General features: G+C 44.9%; 6 protein-coding genes across 6 annotated transcripts; 4 read left to right on the forward strand and 2 right to left on the reverse strand.

Annotated features, from left to right (window-relative positions):
- Window positions 1-174: 174 nt before the first annotated feature.
- Bfra_000662 (putative pre-mrna splicing helicase protein) lies at window positions 175-6,909 on the reverse strand (the record flags this gene model as incomplete). Its single annotated transcript, XM_037331107.1, has 1 exon — window positions 175-6,909. The coding sequence occupies one exon, from the start codon at window positions 6,907-6,909 to the stop codon at window positions 175-177; it is 6,735 nt and encodes a 2,244-aa protein (XP_037197440.1).
- A 715-nt stretch (window positions 6,910-7,624) lies between these two features.
- On the forward strand, window positions 7,625-9,190 carry Bfra_000663 (uncharacterized protein; the record flags this gene model as incomplete). The annotated part of the gene is made up of 1 exon (XM_037331108.1): window positions 7,625-9,190. The coding sequence occupies one exon, from the start codon at window positions 7,625-7,627 to the stop codon at window positions 9,188-9,190; it is 1,566 nt and encodes a 521-aa protein (XP_037197441.1).
- Window positions 9,191-9,748: 558 nt separating this feature from the next.
- Window positions 9,749-11,068, forward strand: Bfra_000664ia (putative activator 1 41 kda subunit protein; the record flags this gene model as incomplete). Its single annotated transcript, XM_037331109.1, has 5 exons — window positions 9,749-9,864; window positions 9,926-10,004; window positions 10,059-10,514; window positions 10,595-10,849; window positions 10,904-11,068. 5 exons carry the CDS (start codon window positions 9,749-9,751, stop codon window positions 11,066-11,068), a joined length of 1,071 nt encoding a protein of 356 aa, XP_037197442.1.
- Window positions 11,069-11,940: 872 nt separating this feature from the next.
- Bfra_000665 (putative mitochondrial integral membrane protein) lies at window positions 11,941-13,691 on the reverse strand (the record flags this gene model as incomplete). Its single annotated transcript, XM_037331110.1, has 2 exons — window positions 11,941-13,380; window positions 13,476-13,691. 2 exons carry the CDS (start codon window positions 13,689-13,691, stop codon window positions 11,941-11,943), a joined length of 1,656 nt encoding a protein of 551 aa, XP_037197443.1.
- Window positions 13,692-14,774: 1,083 nt separating this feature from the next.
- On the forward strand, window positions 14,775-16,101 carry Bfra_000666 (putative protein phosphatase methylesterase 1 protein; the record flags this gene model as incomplete). Its single annotated transcript, XM_037331111.1, has 3 exons — window positions 14,775-14,989; window positions 15,048-15,874; window positions 15,935-16,101. 3 exons carry the CDS (start codon window positions 14,775-14,777, stop codon window positions 16,099-16,101), a joined length of 1,209 nt encoding a protein of 402 aa, XP_037197444.1.
- A 686-nt stretch (window positions 16,102-16,787) lies between these two features.
- Window positions 16,788-17,511, forward strand: Bfra_000667 (uncharacterized protein; the record flags this gene model as incomplete). Its single annotated transcript, XM_037331112.1, has 2 exons — window positions 16,788-16,882; window positions 17,007-17,511. The coding sequence occupies 2 exons, from the start codon at window positions 16,788-16,790 to the stop codon at window positions 17,509-17,511; spliced, it is 600 nt and encodes a 199-aa protein (XP_037197445.1).
- Window positions 17,512-17,901: the final 390 nt, after the last annotated feature.

A 17,901-nucleotide genomic window follows, 5' to 3' on the forward strand; every position in this document is an offset into this window, starting at 1 on the left:
GAGCGGCGTCCGTGGCACAGGCAGCACAGTCACAAATATCGAACAAAACCCAATGAGGATGCGGAATCCAAGGCAACCCCCGAGCAAATCAATCAATCTTGAGATATGCTTTTGACCAACTAAACCTATCTATTATACAGCAATGCTTCGTCGAGACAAAGGGAGGAAAGTGGCTCATTCTTCATCTTCGTCTTCTTCGTCTTCATCTTCATCCATTCCTTCTGCTACCGAGACATGGAAACTAGGATCTTGATCGACACCCACATAACTGTCGCTCATGAGGAACAACTTTAGATCATGCTCTCCAGGTGTTGGCACCGTATATTCCAGCCGAAGGTTCAACGCTTTCCCGATTGTGACCCGTTTGATCGCAAGTAACGTTTTTGTACCTTCATCGCCCACGACCAACCACCAATTCTCCATTTTCTTTGCGGGGTAGAAGGGAGCATGGACGGACATATCCACCTCTGCCGCATCATCATCTTCGTCAACATCTCGCAAAATCTTGATTTTAAGGTAAGCTGGTGATCCAGCCACAATCTCCTCCGGGTCCTCCACTTCAAAGTCAAGCTCAATGTTAGGATATTTAGAATTCGTGAAATTGGCTGCCTGTGCCAATTGTGTTTGCGAGAGACCAAGTCTCTTAATGAGAGCTTCATAGTCTGTATTTTCGGAAGGGTCCATTGCGTCCATGAACTCGAAGATGTCCTTGATACTGTAGATAAGTTTGATTAGCGGAGGTACTTGATTAGTGTCAAAATTTAAAACATACCCAGATTCATTTGCAGCCTTGATGACCTCGGGCGTAAAGTGAGGAATCTGTTTCAAAGGACTATCGCGATCCCACATCCCTTGCACAACCATTTGTGACATTTCCATGGCATTCATGGCGTTAATGTGACCGTCAGAGGATAAAACATCTACAGTAGCACTTAAGAGACCAAGAACTTTCGTTAAAATGATCTCTTGATCCTTAGCAAGATCAATCGGTAGCTGCATTCGGGAGAAATGAGCTTGAAGTAGGACAAATGCCTTGAAGTGCGGTGAATCAAAGCTTGGCTGGGCCATCTTGACCGGAAGTCGATCATATACTCTACGAAGCAGATTGTCTTCGTGTCTTCTAATCTGTATGGTCTCGAACTCAGTTGCTGAAGTGACGATTTCCAAAATACCCTTGAGCTTGGTACGGCCAGTCAATGAAAGCAAAAAAGTCTGCATGGTGACGTATGAGATATTGTAATAAGCAGCAATCATTGCTGCGTTTAATGGAGTGACAGAGTCGTCCTCTTCATCCAAATCAATGATCTTGAACTCGGCCAGATCTTTCAGAGTGGTCTCTACAAGTTCCGAGAGGTGGGCACTAAGACCTTCATGGGATGTATCTTTGAGACTATAGTAGCTGGGGTTTGCAAGCAATCTTCGATAGAAATACGTAAAAGTAGTCCAGTTGATGGCATCGCTGGCTGACTCGATCATTTTGGTACTGATCTCAGACACGAAAGCATCATGCAAATAAACCTGAAGATGACTCTCGATTGGAAGAGCTTCATTCAAAAACTTCTTGTAGTACTCTCTCTTAACAGCTGGTACCATTAAAACACCCCTGCTAATTTTATCTTCCAAAGGTCGTGTTGCTTTACCGAACATTTGTAGGATCTCGCTAAGAGGATAGTCGACGTAGCGGTGCTCCCTGCCTTCATAGAACTGCGTACCCATCACAATAACTAGATGTGCTTTGCAGTCAAGTTCCCAGCAAACGTCACGAGACGCTACCATTACTTGTATTGCCCCATTATCATAGAGATGTTTCACAATACGTTTATCGCTTGTGCTAAGAGCCTCATGATAATAACCTATGCCATGCGAGATAGATTCTGCGAGAGCTTCTTCTTGAATTCGTTCCAATAAGGGCTTCATCTCATCCACATCGGCGTGCAGGAAACGATCTTCGTCGTCGCTAGCCAGGCATGCCAAGAGTAAATCACGGGTTGTAGCACGAGCTTGCTTTCTACTAGGAACAAATACAAGAGCAGGCTTGTCTGGCGACATTTGATTTATAGCAAGGTAGGTTGGCTTTGCCATGGCAAGCATGAGAGAGGGGAAATGGGGAATAGTGAACGACTGAATATGAAGCTCGAGAGGAACTGAGCGAACGTGAGGACTAAAGTTATAGATGTTGTGCTTTTTCGCATCTATCCATTCTCCAATATCACGAGCATTGGCGAGCGAAACACTTAGCCCCACGATTCGCAATGGTAACTCGGTTTGTGATCGGATATAATGCATACGAGAGACAATGATCTCATAAACAAACCCAGCCTGTCCACCAAGCATGTGCAGTTCATCTGCGATGAAAAGTTCAACATTCTGCACGTTCTTACGACGTTGCCATTGTCGCGATAGAACATCCCATTGAGAAGGTGTTGCGAGGATTAAATCACCTCTCTCCAAAAGTTTGAGGTCAGCAGTGGTTTCTCCTGTGAGCTTCACAATTTCTTTGCCTCCCAGAAGTGTCGAAAAACGCTTCTGCCAATCTTGAAGCCGAAGATCAACAAGTTCTTGGAATGGAGCAATGTAGACAGCACGTCCCGCGTCACCCTTTTTCCAGTGATGAAGCAACGCAAATTCTGCGCAAACAGTCTTGCCGCTTCCGGTGGGGGCTCCAACAAATACATTATCATCAGTATCAAAAAGGGATTTAAATGTTTGTGTCTGAATCTTGTTGAAGCGATCCCAGTCTGGGTACAACGATTTGAATTCATCGACTTTTAAGGCTGCAACAGGCAAAGGCTGTAAATCCAATAATGGTGTATGAGGTGGAAATTTCTCGGGCAAGATGAGCTTCTGGAACGAGACTGCAAGCTTGGTTTCACAATTCATCCATCGATCCGAGACGACAGTAATGAAATAATGTGGCGGCATGGGCTCTGTGATGGGGACTGTGAATTCAATAAGATGCTCGTTCATTTCAGCTTGAGCAAAATCTTTACGAAGAATGAATTGATCGTGGAAAAGAATATCCTCGCCGTCACAATCTTCAGCAATGATCCAGAAACTTTCCGCAGCACCATGGATTTCGTCATCCCACTCAAACTTGGGTGTGATAGTCAACTCTACTCTCAGCATTGATCTCGTCATCGGTTGCACTTGTGCCTGAACTTCTAGTCGAGGAAATTTTGCAACAAGATTGCAGACCGTTCGGCCTGCTTTCGGGAGACCTAACAATTCGCCCATGCGTGGCGGATCAAGATCAAAGTAGTTGGCCCATGAAACGTCAATTCTCTCGGCTTTTTGTATGATGTCCCTAGGACATCCGGCAAATTGCCTGAGTGGTGACATGGTTGGCCACATGCGCTTTTCTGCCATTTTGCAAAGCTCCAAAGCTGTCCTGGCTACCGAGGACCACCCCTTCTTAAGAGTGATCTCGAAAATAGCACGCAAAATTCTTCCAGCTGACTGAGTGACGTATACCAGATCTGCCATCAATGCTAGTCCATCCAGTTTTAATCTCGAAACGTAAGCCTGCAAAAGAACATTTATCTTGGCATGAGGCTCCTCGACACTTTCTTTCACAGGAATTGGTACACGCCCTAGAAGTTTGGCTAGTTCCAACTTTTCTTCTTGGCGAACTGGGATGTACTTGAATTCGTCACTCAACGCAAAAACGCGGAAAAGTTCTATTGGCGTGATCGACGGTTGGAGGTGGTGGTTGTAAGTCAACATGGAGTTGTGTGTAATATAATAATGAGATGCAATTCTACCAAGTTCGGTCGCTTGTAGTTTACCCGTCTTCTTGTCGTATTTGATAAGGTTAGACTTCTCCAGCACTACAGCCGCAGAATGGATCAAGTCAACTCGCTTTTGCTCCAAGGCGCTGTCATCTTCATAGTCGGCTCCTACGCTGTACAACCCTGGCGACCGCAGCATTCGCACGAATAGATAAGTGTATCCTAACCAGTCAACACCTTCATCACGACTACGGACATTGCCAAGAACAACCTCTGCGTTTAGATTGTCTACCAATCTGCTCACAAACTGACTCTCAATTGGCAATTGTTGATTCAAAAGTGAAAGATAATACTGCATCTCGTTCTGGGTGGTGATGATGATTCCCTCTCCATATGTGTCATATTGGGGACGGCCAGCACGCCCAAGCATTTGAAGTACATCTTGTGGACTCAGTTCCACCCAACTTCCTTTCTCCGGGGAGTAGACTTGAGTGCCTTTGATGATGACAGTATGTGCTGGTAAATTAACACCCCATGCCAATGTAGCAGTACAGACAAGTACTTGAATTAAACCTTCATGGAAAAGTTCCTCAACAGATGTTCGATCTGGCCTGTTCATACCAGCGTGATGTATTCCGAAGCCGTATGGTAACAAATCCTTGAGCTCTCGATCGCTGACCTCTTCGGCCTCAGAAGCGAGAGTCTCTCGAGTTCCCGACACATCACTCCGCAAAATCTGTCCAATTGTCTCCATTTCCAAAGCTTTGTCTCGAATATATCTAGCTGTTTTGGCGGTCTCCTTACGTGAGTGCACAAAAATAATCATCTGGTTTCGATTTGTCCCCACATGCTCCAAAACCTTGGTATAAGTCACGTCATTCATAGTCTTCAGTTGTTTGATGGCCTTCTTTTCGGTTATTCCAACAAATTCCTGGCGAAGTGGACAAGGACGGTACGATCCATCAAAATGGAACATGCCTTTGAGAGGATCAACGCGCAGAAAGCTTGCGACGTCGCGGTAATTTGGCAATGTGGCAGAGAGGCCTATCAGACGAACAGGATCACCAGTCTGCTCCATCTTTCTGATTGTCCGGCTCACAATACTTTCCAGAACAGGTCCACGGTCATCATGCAAAAGATGGATTTCGTCGATAATAATGAGACGGACCAGATTGGTGTAACTCAAATCAGTAGCTTTTCTAGTGATGACGTCCCATTTTTCAGGTGTTGTCACAATGATTTGGGTATCGGCAATTTGTTGCTTCGTGAGCTGACGATCTCCTGTCAATTCAGAGACCTGAATGCCATATGGCTTTAATCTGGCACCGAAATTTCCTACTTGTTCTTGAACCAAAGCTTTCAGCGGCGCAATGTAAACAATTTTGAATGCGTCGAGGTTGATTTCTCCAGTCTCTGGATTGCGATTTTTGCCGATTTCTCGTAATATAGTCAACATACCGACGTTGGTCTTGCCACTTCCAGTGGGCGCGCAGATAAGCATATTACCATCGTCTTCGAAGGCTGTTGGAAAGCACTGAGATTGGATCTTGTTGAGCTTGACTGTGGACGAGAATGGAACTCGCGCCCATTCAGGCATCTCCGTAACTGGGATATCACGATCAGAAGGATCATTGCGCTTCTTGGGAGGCGGTACATGAATCTCTTCATATCCCTTGAAAGTTCGCTTTGTAGATCCCTCTGGCAACTTGACCTTGGGGTTTGTCATCAAATGATTGCCTTGATCAAAGACAAGATTTTCAAGATTAATGAGCTTTCGCGGTTGCAGTCCACCAACTAAACCATCTCTGTCTTTTTGCTCGTTCTTGGTGCCGCCATTAATGTATTCGGCTGGAACGTCAATATCCATTTTCATTTCTAGTTTCCGTTTCTTCGGTCCGTCTGCTGGCGCACCTCCGCGAAGCTCATCCAAGATCCATCGTAGTCCCTCGGATGCAATTTCACGTTCTACAACACCTCGAGCTTCAGCATCCTCAGCCCTGGCTAAACGAGTGAGCCAGACTACCTTATCCCGATTGGCGATCAATTTGTGTACGAGCTCATGATGCTCATAATCAAACAATTCAGCAAGATCGTTTTCGATTTCCCTGAGAGGTTTCTCATCCCCGCCTTCTTCCGCGGGAGCTCCAGAAAGTGTGTGGAGTACTTCCTGTGTTTTAAGCTGTTGTACATGCGCATCTGTGTAAACTGAGCCAATTTGTCGTTGCAGCCAATATGCATCAATTTCGCGTGCGGGTATGAAGTCTTTTTTGTCTTTAGATGAGTCAGCGTTCTGTGTTGAACCAGAGTCCATAATTATTGCTTCCTCTTCGGGCAGTTCCTGGGATTCTTCATCTCTATCCACTCCAGCGCCACCAGCCTTGGCGACTTCCTCGTCACCAGGGCGGTCTTGAGCGTCATCCTCATCTTCAGACGACTCTTCTCGAATTTCATTAAGCACCTCGTCACCCTCCTCGTCGGAATTATCGTCGAACACAACAGCTACTCCTTGGCGATCATCTATTTCAGCGCCGTTTTCGCCGCCGTTATCTCCATCTGCCATCTCTTCGTCTTCATCCTGCGCGTCATAATCCGTGATCTTTTTTCCCAAGTTTACAAGCTCGTTGAACTGCTTTGGATTCATACTTGCGCCTAGCAGGTCGTCGATCTCCTTTTTCTTGTCAAAATCTTTCATATCATCATCCTTCAAGTATTCCAGCACGGCGTCGGTGGCGCTTCGAACAACTTCGTGAGGAACATCTCCGAGATTATTAGCGACTGTAGTTAAAATGAGGTCGTAAGTTGCTCGCGTTGCCGAAGTCCTAGGTCTATATCGAATACCCTCGACCAAGGCATCTGCAGCTGATAGAATTCCAGTCCCTCGCAGTTGTGCTGGCTCTCCACGCTTGCGTTTGCGCTGTTCTCGTTCTAAAACATCTTCGCCCTCGCGGTAACCTCCTCTCTCAACATCTGGAAGGCCTGAAGCTTTCTTTTTCTGTTTCGGCGCGTCCTCGCGGGCATTTCTCGAACCCATATCCCGAATACTGATTTGCCCCGCCAGTGATTCTGGATCTCCTGTCACCTCATCGTTACGGCGAGTAACGAATCGACGGTCCGCCTGGAGAACCAGATTGGACATCGCCGCATACTTGTACTGCGATACATCGCGCTGTTGGTCCGTCATTGTTTATGGGTCGTCAATTTTACGGTGTGAGAAAGGCTGAAGCCTATATGGCGGGTATTGAGAAGAAATCGAAAGAAGATGGCTGGAAGGAAGGTTTCAAGTCATCTGAAGTATTTCCTTTAAAACATGGATTATGAAAGTTATCTCCAATATACTGATGAATCAAAGAAGGTATGCAAAGAAATTTAACAGACGCCACAATAGAGGGTATTTTGATATCAGTTTACTGGAAGAGGTCTTTCAGTTCCCAAAATTCGCAAAATTAAGGTTTAACGCGAGGCCACTAAATTTACTTTTGATAGGCGCTAGTGTGTCTGCCGCCTCGTGCCTACCTAGGTAGGTATTTTTTAGGAAAAAAGATTAGCACACTTTCCAAGATATAGGTCCTAGTTATAAACTTTCAACTGATTTATAAAATAAAAATTGGGTAATGTCTTGAAAATGTACAAACTGAAATGAAATGTTATGTGAAATATCGTGTTGATAAGTTGACAGTTGAGACGACTATATATTAAATTGTTGTTGGTCCGATTTGCATGCCACGAACCAAGCGGAGACGTATGCCACTACACGTCAACAGGATCATTCAATAATGAAATAAAGTAAATATAACTTTGCCTGGAGCAACGCGGCCTATACATTCTCACACCAGCACACCAGGACATCAGGAGTCAGGTATTCCGAAATTCATATCAATATTTATGTTTTGTCCAAAATGGATGATTTGGCAACGCTTCCCGAGGGTATCAGACAAATACATCATACCTTGAGCCCTTATATAAAGCAAAGACAGCATGCTCTACATGTTCGGCATGTCCTCGCTGCTCACTTAAATTCCAATGTGAACTCTGGAGATAGCTTCTTGACGCCTGCAACTCTGTCTCTTGCAGAACCCACCTCTGCAGTGACACAAGGATTAGGCTTCCCTGGCGTCCAGCATGACTATCTACGCAGCCTTCAAGCTAATTTGAAGGCTCAAAGAGACTTTGCAGCGATCAGTTCACAGCGTGATGAACCAGACTCTCACAGCGAGATTCAAGCAAAGACTCATGATAAAGTTACATCCAAGGAGATATCTGTACATGCTTTCTTAGATCTAGAAAAGCAACGTCAGAGGAAGGAACGTTTTCGCATCATTCAAGATGTCGTGGATCAACTTGCACAGAAGCCTGCAGCGACACAAGATTATCTCGACTTGAAGAGCGTGGACGTGTTGAAAAATATTGGTTCCTTGCCGCCAGTACCACCGAGTGTTATGGCACCGATAGAACATCTTCAAGATTCTGAGAGAACTGATCTGAAGTCGCTCGTCGATCGATTAGAGAAGTCAGTTCTACGTGCACAACTTCTTCTCAAAAAAGAACAAAAATTGTTGGCAAAAGTCAGAACTGATGCTAGCACACCGAAAGACGAGCAAGAACAGGGTAATCGACAAAAAGCACTGGAAACAACTCGTAATGAATTGATCAGCTGGATTGAGATGGAATTAGGAAAGGCTGGAGATTCTCCAGCAGCATCAGAGGGACAAAATCCAAGCATGCCTGAGAATATTGGGAAGGAATACATTGAATCTCAGCTTGCATCCATAAAGCAAATTTATGGACGATACCTTGAAATTAGGAAAAGGTTAATTGTCGCTGCTACTGAAAATCTCACTACATCACTTCCCATAAAAGTCGGAACAGAGGATCCCTCTGACATTCTCCTAGATGAGCCTACGAATGATACCTCTGACACCAGAAACGCGTCGACATTCTCTTACCTAGAAGATCTGGTTCTCATTTCAAACGAACAGAAATCTACCATACAGCAAAGATCTTATCTCACTAGCAGTCTCGCAAAACAAGGCAAAGAAGCCAGTAAAGATCTTGACAGGCTAGTCGACGAAAGCCATCTCCTGCCCACCTATCCTATGCAGACTGTCAACAATCCTCAACGAAAAAGACTAGGGGAGCCGATTTCGTTTGACCAGGAAATCTCGAATAGCGATAAGCCAACTTTGTCCAGCCGAGCCAAAGCTTGGGTCTTTGCAGCTGAATCGAGTAGCATCGTGACCAAGGAGGCAGTTCTGGAAAGATTGGAAGATGGGGAATCTGCTCTTGCAGGGGCCTATCAGACTCTCAACGATCTTCAGCGTCTTTTGGGGTGTCTCCCCGAGGAACAAGGCGCAGAAGGAGATGCAGGCAGACAAAAGTTGGGAATCTCGAACATCGGGGGAGTTTGGTCTACTCTGGATGGCAATCTTGGAGTTATAAGGACAGACGATTTGACGTCGGATTGATCACAATCATAGGAGGGTCTCGTGGGTTGCAGTTTTTAGGATTCAAACGACAATGGCCACGTGGATACTTTCAGACTTGATTAAGCAACATTATTTCAAGTCAATGTAGATGGTTTGTTAAATTTGAGTGTGTATATTGTGGGTTCAATTGAGGTCTATGTATCACCGAACAGAATCCGCTCGCAGGTTTAGCTGGCAGAACTATTCTTCTGGCTCGATTTGCTAAGGCAAAATATTTCTGTTAGGTGCAGGTACTAGATAGCCATTGTTGGAGCTAAATCTGGAATTAGGTTTCACAGTACCATACAATATGATTAAAATGAACACTTCCTTTCATACCAATGTTTTTCGAATCAAAATGACAGACTATAGAATCATTATATATATATATAATGCATGTGATGAGACAACCTAATATTTCTATTGCAGCCTCGCGCTAAAAATGTCGCGTAGAGTGGAATTTCACGACGCGTCTCCCTTGAACACACTTTCCATCATCTGAAGTCCAAACTTTCTTGCGACTTGTGAATCTCAGAAAACCTCACGATTTTCTCCAACATGGCTAGCTTCTTTGATATCAAAGCTCGCAAGGCAGAAGCTGCTTCAAATGGCACCACAAATGCAAAAGAAGAAGCCAAGAAAAATAATCGCATGCAACCATGGGTTGAAAAATAGTCAGTCTTTTGTTCCGAGTGCGATCTCTATCTTCAATAACTTTACTGATAGATTTCGTAGTCGACCCAAAGGCCTAGGAGATGTTACGGCGCAAGATCATACCATCACTGTTCTGCAACGCACACTCCAATCCTCCAATGTTAGCACCTTCCTTTCCCCCTCCTCAAACCAGCTCTAACATCTCCTCTCCCAGCTTCCACATATGCTCTTCTACGGCCCTCCAGGCACAGGTAAAACATCGACGGTGCTCGCACTCGCCAAAGAACTCTACGGTCCCGAACTCATGAAATCCCGCGTTCTTGAACTCAACGCTTCCGACGAACGAGGTATATCTATTGTCCGCGAAAAAGTGAAAGATTTCGCTCGCATGCAACTTTCCAATCCCTCGCCCGCCTATCGTCAGAAATATCCGTGTCCCCCTTACAAGATTATTATATTGGATGAGGCGGATAGTATGACGCAAGATGCGCAAAGTGCGTTGAGAAGAACGATGGAGACGTACAGTAGGATTACGAGATTCTGTTTGATTTGCAATTATGTGACGAGGATTATTGATCCCTTGGCAAGTAGATGTAGCAAGTTTCGATTTAAGAGCTTGGATAAGGGGAATGCGGTGGTTAGAGTGAGGGAGATTGCGGATAAGGAAGGTGTCAGGTTGGAGGAGGGGCGGTGGAAGCGCTGATCAAGTGCAGCGAGGGAGATCTGAGAAAAGCGATTACATATTTGCAGAGTGCGGCGAGGTTGGTGGGAGCGGTTAGTCCGGAGGGCGAAGAGAGGGGCAATGCAGATAAAATGGATGTGGATGAAAAGATGGTTACTGTGAGCAGCGTGGAAGATATCGCAGGAGTTATACCAGACAACACGATTGAGAAATTGGTCAAGGCTATGCAGCCGAGATCGAGAGGAGTGGTATATGAAGCTGTATCCAAAGTAATCGTTGATATGGTGGCAGATGGGTGGAGTGGCACACAGGTCGTCTCACAGGTATGACTTTTCCCATCCTTCACAAAATGTAATAAAAGCTAACACACGCAACAGCTGTACCAAACCATCATCAACTCCGAATTGATCGCCGACTCCCACAAGAACAAAATCGTAGCTCTCTTTTCAGAAGCAGACAAACGACTCGTGGATGGTGCAGACGAACATCTTACTATCCTCGACCTGTCTTTAAGGATATCCAACATTCTCGGCAGTTCTTGATCGGTGTTTGACATGATATCATAGTTCCGAAAGATAGTTTGGGGTGGTATATGTATAGCAAAGGTATTGGCGTTAAGGTTACCATGAAAAGCAGACACGGAAACGATATTAGGAAAAGCGTATGTAGCTATAGTATGTATCATGACCTACCTCTTCATAGTTTAGATTAATACGAATAGATGAAGATTAATATGAGCCTGTGATGATAACCATTGTTGTTATCGAGGAAAGAGAGACTCTGCAATGTAGTTAGTTGCTCCATGTTATCTCCGACTTTTGTTGCATATTTGTGTCTTAAGGAACTTTTGCATTCTTGCTTCAAGGTTCAAGTTTGCAACACCCTTGTCTCTTAAAAACGATTTCTTGGACATATGCAAGTTTTGAGGAGAGTGTTGCTTTGTTTAAATGTAAATATCAGAAGTAAATAGTGACGGTGCACCTCGGTACTATATAGGTGTGACCGGACGGACCATATGAGGTGAATCAAAGTGACTTGTGTCAAACGGGATAGCTAGAGTTGAGGCCGGAGGGAACATGATGGATGGTTCTTGAGCGGATCATGATTGCAATTTGAGATTTTGTTTGGACTACTACTGTGTTCAAATGGCTTATCATATCACAGAAGTCATATCTAAGCAAAGCTTCAAAAGAATGGTATGCATTAATTACATAGTTAAACAAGTGAACTAATCGTAAAAGAATATGGAAGTCCATCCAACCCGGCCATCCAGCACCAAAGAAGAAATGCAAATGTACCAACCAATAATCGAGAACCCACAAAAGAGACGTCTATGTTCATGCCCATCATGTGCTCATGTGCTAATATCTTCATCCTCGTTGCTCACCCTTCCCCTCGCCCATTATCAATTTAACTACTCCATCAATTCAAAGTCCGCAGCTCCTTTGACCAACTTCTTCAACCTCTTCTCGATGATCTCTCTTCCATCGAGCGTCTTCCACACCTCCGAAGGAGCGCCTTTGACCACATCCCAGCTTTTCAAGTTGTCCGTCAAGTGACTAAGATCTTCTTGTTTCCTCTCCCACTCATTACTTCTCCTAACCTCAATGCCGGAACTAATCAGTACAAGTGGTGTACTTGCATACTGTATATTCCTTGCACTACTAACCTCATTCTTCGTCAATGAATTAGCGACCAGAGATTCTTGAAGTTTGGCCTTGAGGAACTTTCCACCTTGATAAGCTGAACGTCCAAATACTCGATCTTCACGGGTGCGGCCGTTGAAAATGGCGCCAAATGTACGATCCAGACCGAGAGGTGAGAGAATGCCACGACCCCAGAGAACAAAGCCTCTCTGTGGTGTACCAAGACGGTAGAGAAGATCTTCGTGGAGAGGGTCGATGAGAAGAAGACCTGCAATTTCACGAGCGTGTCGGGAGGAGAATATACGACTATAGATGCTGCCTACTCCTGCACTAGCGAGAATCCAGGGGCCTTCTTCGCCTGCGCGAGCTAGAGCTTCTGAAAGTGCGTCCGCTGCCATGCCTGCTGAAAACGGAGATGGCGCATTGTCAGACCATGCGATTCCAGGTCGATCAGAATAACAATATCGGCTGATGCTTCCATTGACAAAAGCATTTGTTGCAATCTGAAGCATGCTATGCTCGAACGGTCCGTCGCCAGCTTCAAATAAAACTGTTGGGTTCTTCTTGCCCTTTGCATCCGTAAGATTACCTTCGCAATAGACATGTATTTGGTATTTGTCACCATCGACGTAATATCGCTCTCCTGGTGGCGCAAGGGAGGCATCGCGAGATCTCAAGATGAGTGTAGCCGATAAGAGAATGGTGACAATTGCCAAAACTACAAGAATGATTGTAGATATTAACACGGAACACCATTCTCTGAGCGTTCGGCGAGTCTCTGCTCGGCCAGTTAAGCGCTCCTCCTCTTCTATTTTGCCAGCCGCTACGACTCGATCTGTAACAATCGTCCATATAGCTATGAGCAGGGCCCAGACAACACTAGCAATTCCAACCCATCCCTCCTCTACACGAAGACGTGGGACAGCGACAATCATTATCATGTCGACCAATAGAATCACAGCGACGACAAGACATGTTACTTGTGCGGCCTTGGAAGGCGTCGAAAAGAAGAGAAGCACAATAAGGAGCAGGCCGAGGGTCAAAGTAGTATATGAGAAGTCGAAGAAACCAGAGCCTCTTGAGTGCATGCCTGGTGGGGAAACGAAGATTGATACCAGCAGCAGCACCCACCACAGAAATGTGATGATGGCAAACAAAACTGTGAAGTATCGCAAAAATCGTACGCTCCATAGATTATATGGAGATACCTGTATAAATAACTTATTAGCATATTACAATGAATTTCCCATCTGGAGATTGCAACCCTGGTGGCGGATTAAACAGAAGGGGGCGAGAAGCTTACAGCTGGATCATCGGGACTCAAGTAACCATCACGGCTTGGTGGAAGTAGACGAGTACGCTCGTCAGCCTCATGAGAATAATGAGGTTGAGGATGTACTTGGTGAGAAGCTACAGGTTCATTTGAATCTCCATTTTGAGAATGGGGACGAGAATGCACACTTCCAGAAGCTGAAAGATGTTCGCTATCCTTCTTGGAACCCCATAAGGAGGAAACCATGATAACTATGTTGAGGAATTCCTGATTGTGGAGAGACTTCTGCGACAACAATCACGACAAGCTATATCGTGAGCAAAGAGATGAAAGGACTGATATGAAATAATCAGAGATCAAAATCTCCTGAGGAAAAGGATGAAAGGAAAATAGATTTAAAAAGGAGATCAATCGTCACCAAGAAATACTAGGTAGGCAGAGAACCTGGGCACCGAGAATGTCAAGAGTTAAGACAATGTTAGAAATGAACTAAAGCTCAAGATCAAGATCAAGCAAGGAAAGAAGATCGTTTTGTTGTTGATCTAAGCCCAATGGAACTGGCGTCGTGCGCGTTGATGAAGCTAGGTAGCTTTTGTGTGTGGTAGATACCGGTATTTGTATGTGTATGTGGATTGTGATTATTTACCTACCACCAGCATTCTTCTGCTGCTGCTGCTGCTGCTGCTTCTTGACCTTGTTCTTGTTCCTCGTCCCGTCCGTGGTATTGGTTTTAGATTTTGAGGCTTGATCAATGGATCATTGATGGATAGATGGATACCCAGCACATATGAAGGAGGCGAAGGTCGATGAATCAGGTTGGTTGTTTTGGGGAGAAGACCGAGGGAATTGAAGGGGATGATGTCATTTTTCTTTGTGCCATAGCTCAGTACCTAGTAATAACAAGTACATACCTCGAGCATACCTGCTAAAATAAGGTTGGGCGGCGGTACACATACAATGCATACATAATAAATCATGCTTTTTGGTGCTACTAACCTCAACCAATTGCCTTCCTTTCCATCTTCAGGAATGTGTTCAGACGATGACATGCTCGAGCGCATCCTCGCCGTATCGATATTACTAAGCAATGCTCTTATCTTATCTACACATCGAATGGCTGGTGCTTTCTGTGGGTGTGGCTGACGACATCATGGCTTTTACCTATCTTCTCTTTTCTCAACCCCTCTGGAGCTTCATACACGAATTTGAGATTTCTTTAATTTGATTTTCAATTGACAGTTTAGACTGAGATTCGTTCCCTCACAAATGATTTTCACCACCCAATACAAATAATTTTCGCAGAGTTGTGCTCTGCAAATAAACTTCAAGATGAGCGATTTACAAAGGTCCTTTGTTAAGCCCAAGCTACCAAGATTTGCTCCGCCAGAATTCAATGAGGCCGACGAAGAAGAAGAAGAGATTGATATGCCTGGTGAACTACCCGATCTGCCAATAGATGACGATTCTTCCTCGGCGTCTTCAGCTTCATCTACTGGCACCATCATACCATCCTCAAATCAGAACTTATTTGCTCGGCCGCAAGGGTTTGTTCTTGCTTATTGCTCATTGTTTGTGCCGGGCTGATACATTCCATACCATCAGTGTTCCCAATAAACGAACGATGGACCAGATACCGTGGACGACTTATTTTGAACGAGAACTGTTTCTCGAACGCAAGTTGGAAGCAGAGACCATAAAGCATCATGCATATCTTACATCTCCTGTTGGGTCAGCACCTTTATTTATTACACATCATGGAGCAGGATCATCCGGCCTCTCATTTGCTGTTTTGACGTCGGAGATTCGAAAGAAGCTACCTTCTGCCGGTGTACTTTCTCTTGATGCTCGAGGTCATGGTTCTACGGATATCTCTCCAGAGGCAGAACGTCTCGATCTTAGTCTAGAAACCTTGAGTTCAGATCTGTTATATGTCATTGAAGCCACAAAAGACAAAATGAGATGGAAGCAACTTCCGCCTCTTGTACTTGTTGGTCACTCTCTTGGCGGTGCAGTTGTTACAGATGTTGCCAAAGGCGGAAAACTAGGCAACTCGGTTCTTGGATACGCAGTTCTTGATGTAGTTGAGGGCTCTGCTATGGATGCTCTACAAAGTATGCAAACTTACTTATCGACTCGTCCACTAGGCTTTCATTCACTGCAATCTGGCATTGAGTGGCACATGAGGTCGAGAACAATACGCAATTCGTTATCAGCGCGGACGAGTGTACCTGGGCTACTGAAGCACAACGAAGAAGCCAGTGGATCACGATCGTGGACATGGCGCACAAATTTGGGAGCCACTCAACCATTTTGGGAAGGTTGGTTTGTTGGACTTAGCAAAAAGTTTCTTGAGGCCAGAGGTGGAAAGCTATTACTGCTTGCAGGGACAGATAGACTTGATAAGGAGTTAACAATTGGACAAATGCAAGGTAAGAACCATCTTTCTATGTGAAGTCTGAAAAGAGCAGGCTTAAATTGACAATTAATAGGGAAGTATGCGCTACAAGTCTTCCCCGAGGCCGGCCATTTTGTTCACGAAGACCTTCCTGAGAAGACAGCCATGGTGTTAGTAGATTTCTATTCAAGAAACGACCGAAGTGCATTGATATTACCACCAAAAGTGTCAGATCTTATTAAGGCTGGTAAAAGAGTGTAAACTCAGCTAGATATTTTGACCGTTTACAGTAAAGGAGTTTCGAGAATTGTGAATGCCATATTATTACTTCCTTAAAGTCCCTTGAGGAATCAACGGCCGACATTGAACATAACCTCTCGGGATATCGAAAAATCTTGGGTTCTTTCAGTGGCCTGTGTTCTGAAGCTTGGGGAGCACAGCAGGACGCTTCATGCGTGCACAGCGCATTGGAGATGGGAAAGTGGAATTGCGGCTGATAGATTGTGGGTCTCAGCATCATCCCACCATTACTTTCTATCGAATCAGATATCCTGGTGAGCCTAGGAGCCTAGGTAGCTTATTACTCGTGCCGAAATATTCAATACTTCCAAGAGAGAGCAGCATCAAATTACTTCTCCTAGAACGTCACATTAGCCGCCCCTCAGGGGTTTGACCGTACAAGGTAACCAATAGATTTATTTCAGGGACGTAAATTTTAATTTTCAACCGTTTAAAAACGGAATCATGGGCTGCTAGGCATCCAAATCATCTTTTGTGGGGGCTAAATAGCATTACTTTAATCCATTTCTCCGCCTGATCTTCCTCAGCTTTTTTGTGACATATTCAATAGTCTTTCCATCATTCTATTTCAGGTGAAAAACGGTCAAAATAAAGCTTTTATTTCATTGGGTAAACAAATTAGCATCACTGTTTTCCATATCTACAGAATGCACTTCTCAAACTCACTTCTCGTCGCTGGGCTCATTGCCTTTGCCTCAGCATCTCCAGCTCCAGCTCCAGAGCCAACGACGCCATCTGCATCGTATGTTTGACTTGTCTATTTTACCTAAATCTCCTCCCAGACTTTGAGATTTCATTCCCTTTCAATTCCCGTAATATTTTCTTTTTGTGCATGTCAACTGCACGTCTACTAACACTCCCCCAAGTCAAACCCAAGCTCTAGTCGACGACCTCCAATCATACATCCTCGACCTTGCAACTCAACCCATAGTTTCCAGCCTTGCCACCGACACCGCTGCTCTCAATTCTCTCGAATCGTTGCAAGCGTCCCTCCAATCCGATGTTATGAACGGCGAAACCCCAAACACATCCGTGTTGACTGCTTTGCCTTCTCCTCTCGCTAGCTTCATCGGCTCCATTTACACGGCCGAACTGAGCATCTTCAGCAAAGATGGTTTTGGCGATTTAATAGCAAGCGCAACTGCTACTGAAGCTGCATCTGCATCGGCTACCGGCGCGTCACAGACGGCAAGTGGAACCCAGAAGACTTCGACGACTGGGTCGGCGTCGGCGACGGCGGGATCAGCAAGTGCAAGCTCGAGTGCTCCGGTCACTAATGAGACGGGTGCTGCTGGTGCATTGGGTGTTGACATGTTGAAGATCTGTGGAGGTTTGGCGGTTGGTATTGTGGGTGCTGTGATGGCTCTGTAATGAAATTCGTTAGGTATATCCTATGATATATATCATTCATATCATTTTAAGATTATTTTAGGTTTCAGGGGCATGATTGCTTCTCTTGATGACAATTAATAAAATCAATAATTTCAAAGCTTTCTCTACGTGCAATCTTGATGCTGGGGAATATGACGGCTACTTTTGAGAGCGAGTGAGTTTGTATCCGTCTTGGCCATTGGCCATATGTAACAAACCTTAAGTATCGGAAAAGACATGTTGATGAATTGTTCTGATAACTTGCCCCTTGCCCAGGTAGTACTGTCTCTAACTCTCGGGTGAGATATATGCGCGAATCATATGACGTTTGATATCTTTGCATGTACTAATAGTGGGCTCTAAGCAGGCAGTTAGTTCCTACTCGGCGAA

Source organism: Botrytis fragariae, assembly GCF_013461495.1.
Source record: "Botrytis fragariae strain BVB16 chromosome Unknown tig00000001, whole genome shotgun sequence".
NCBI lineage: Eukaryota > Fungi > Ascomycota > Leotiomycetes > Helotiales > Sclerotiniaceae > Botrytis > Botrytis fragariae.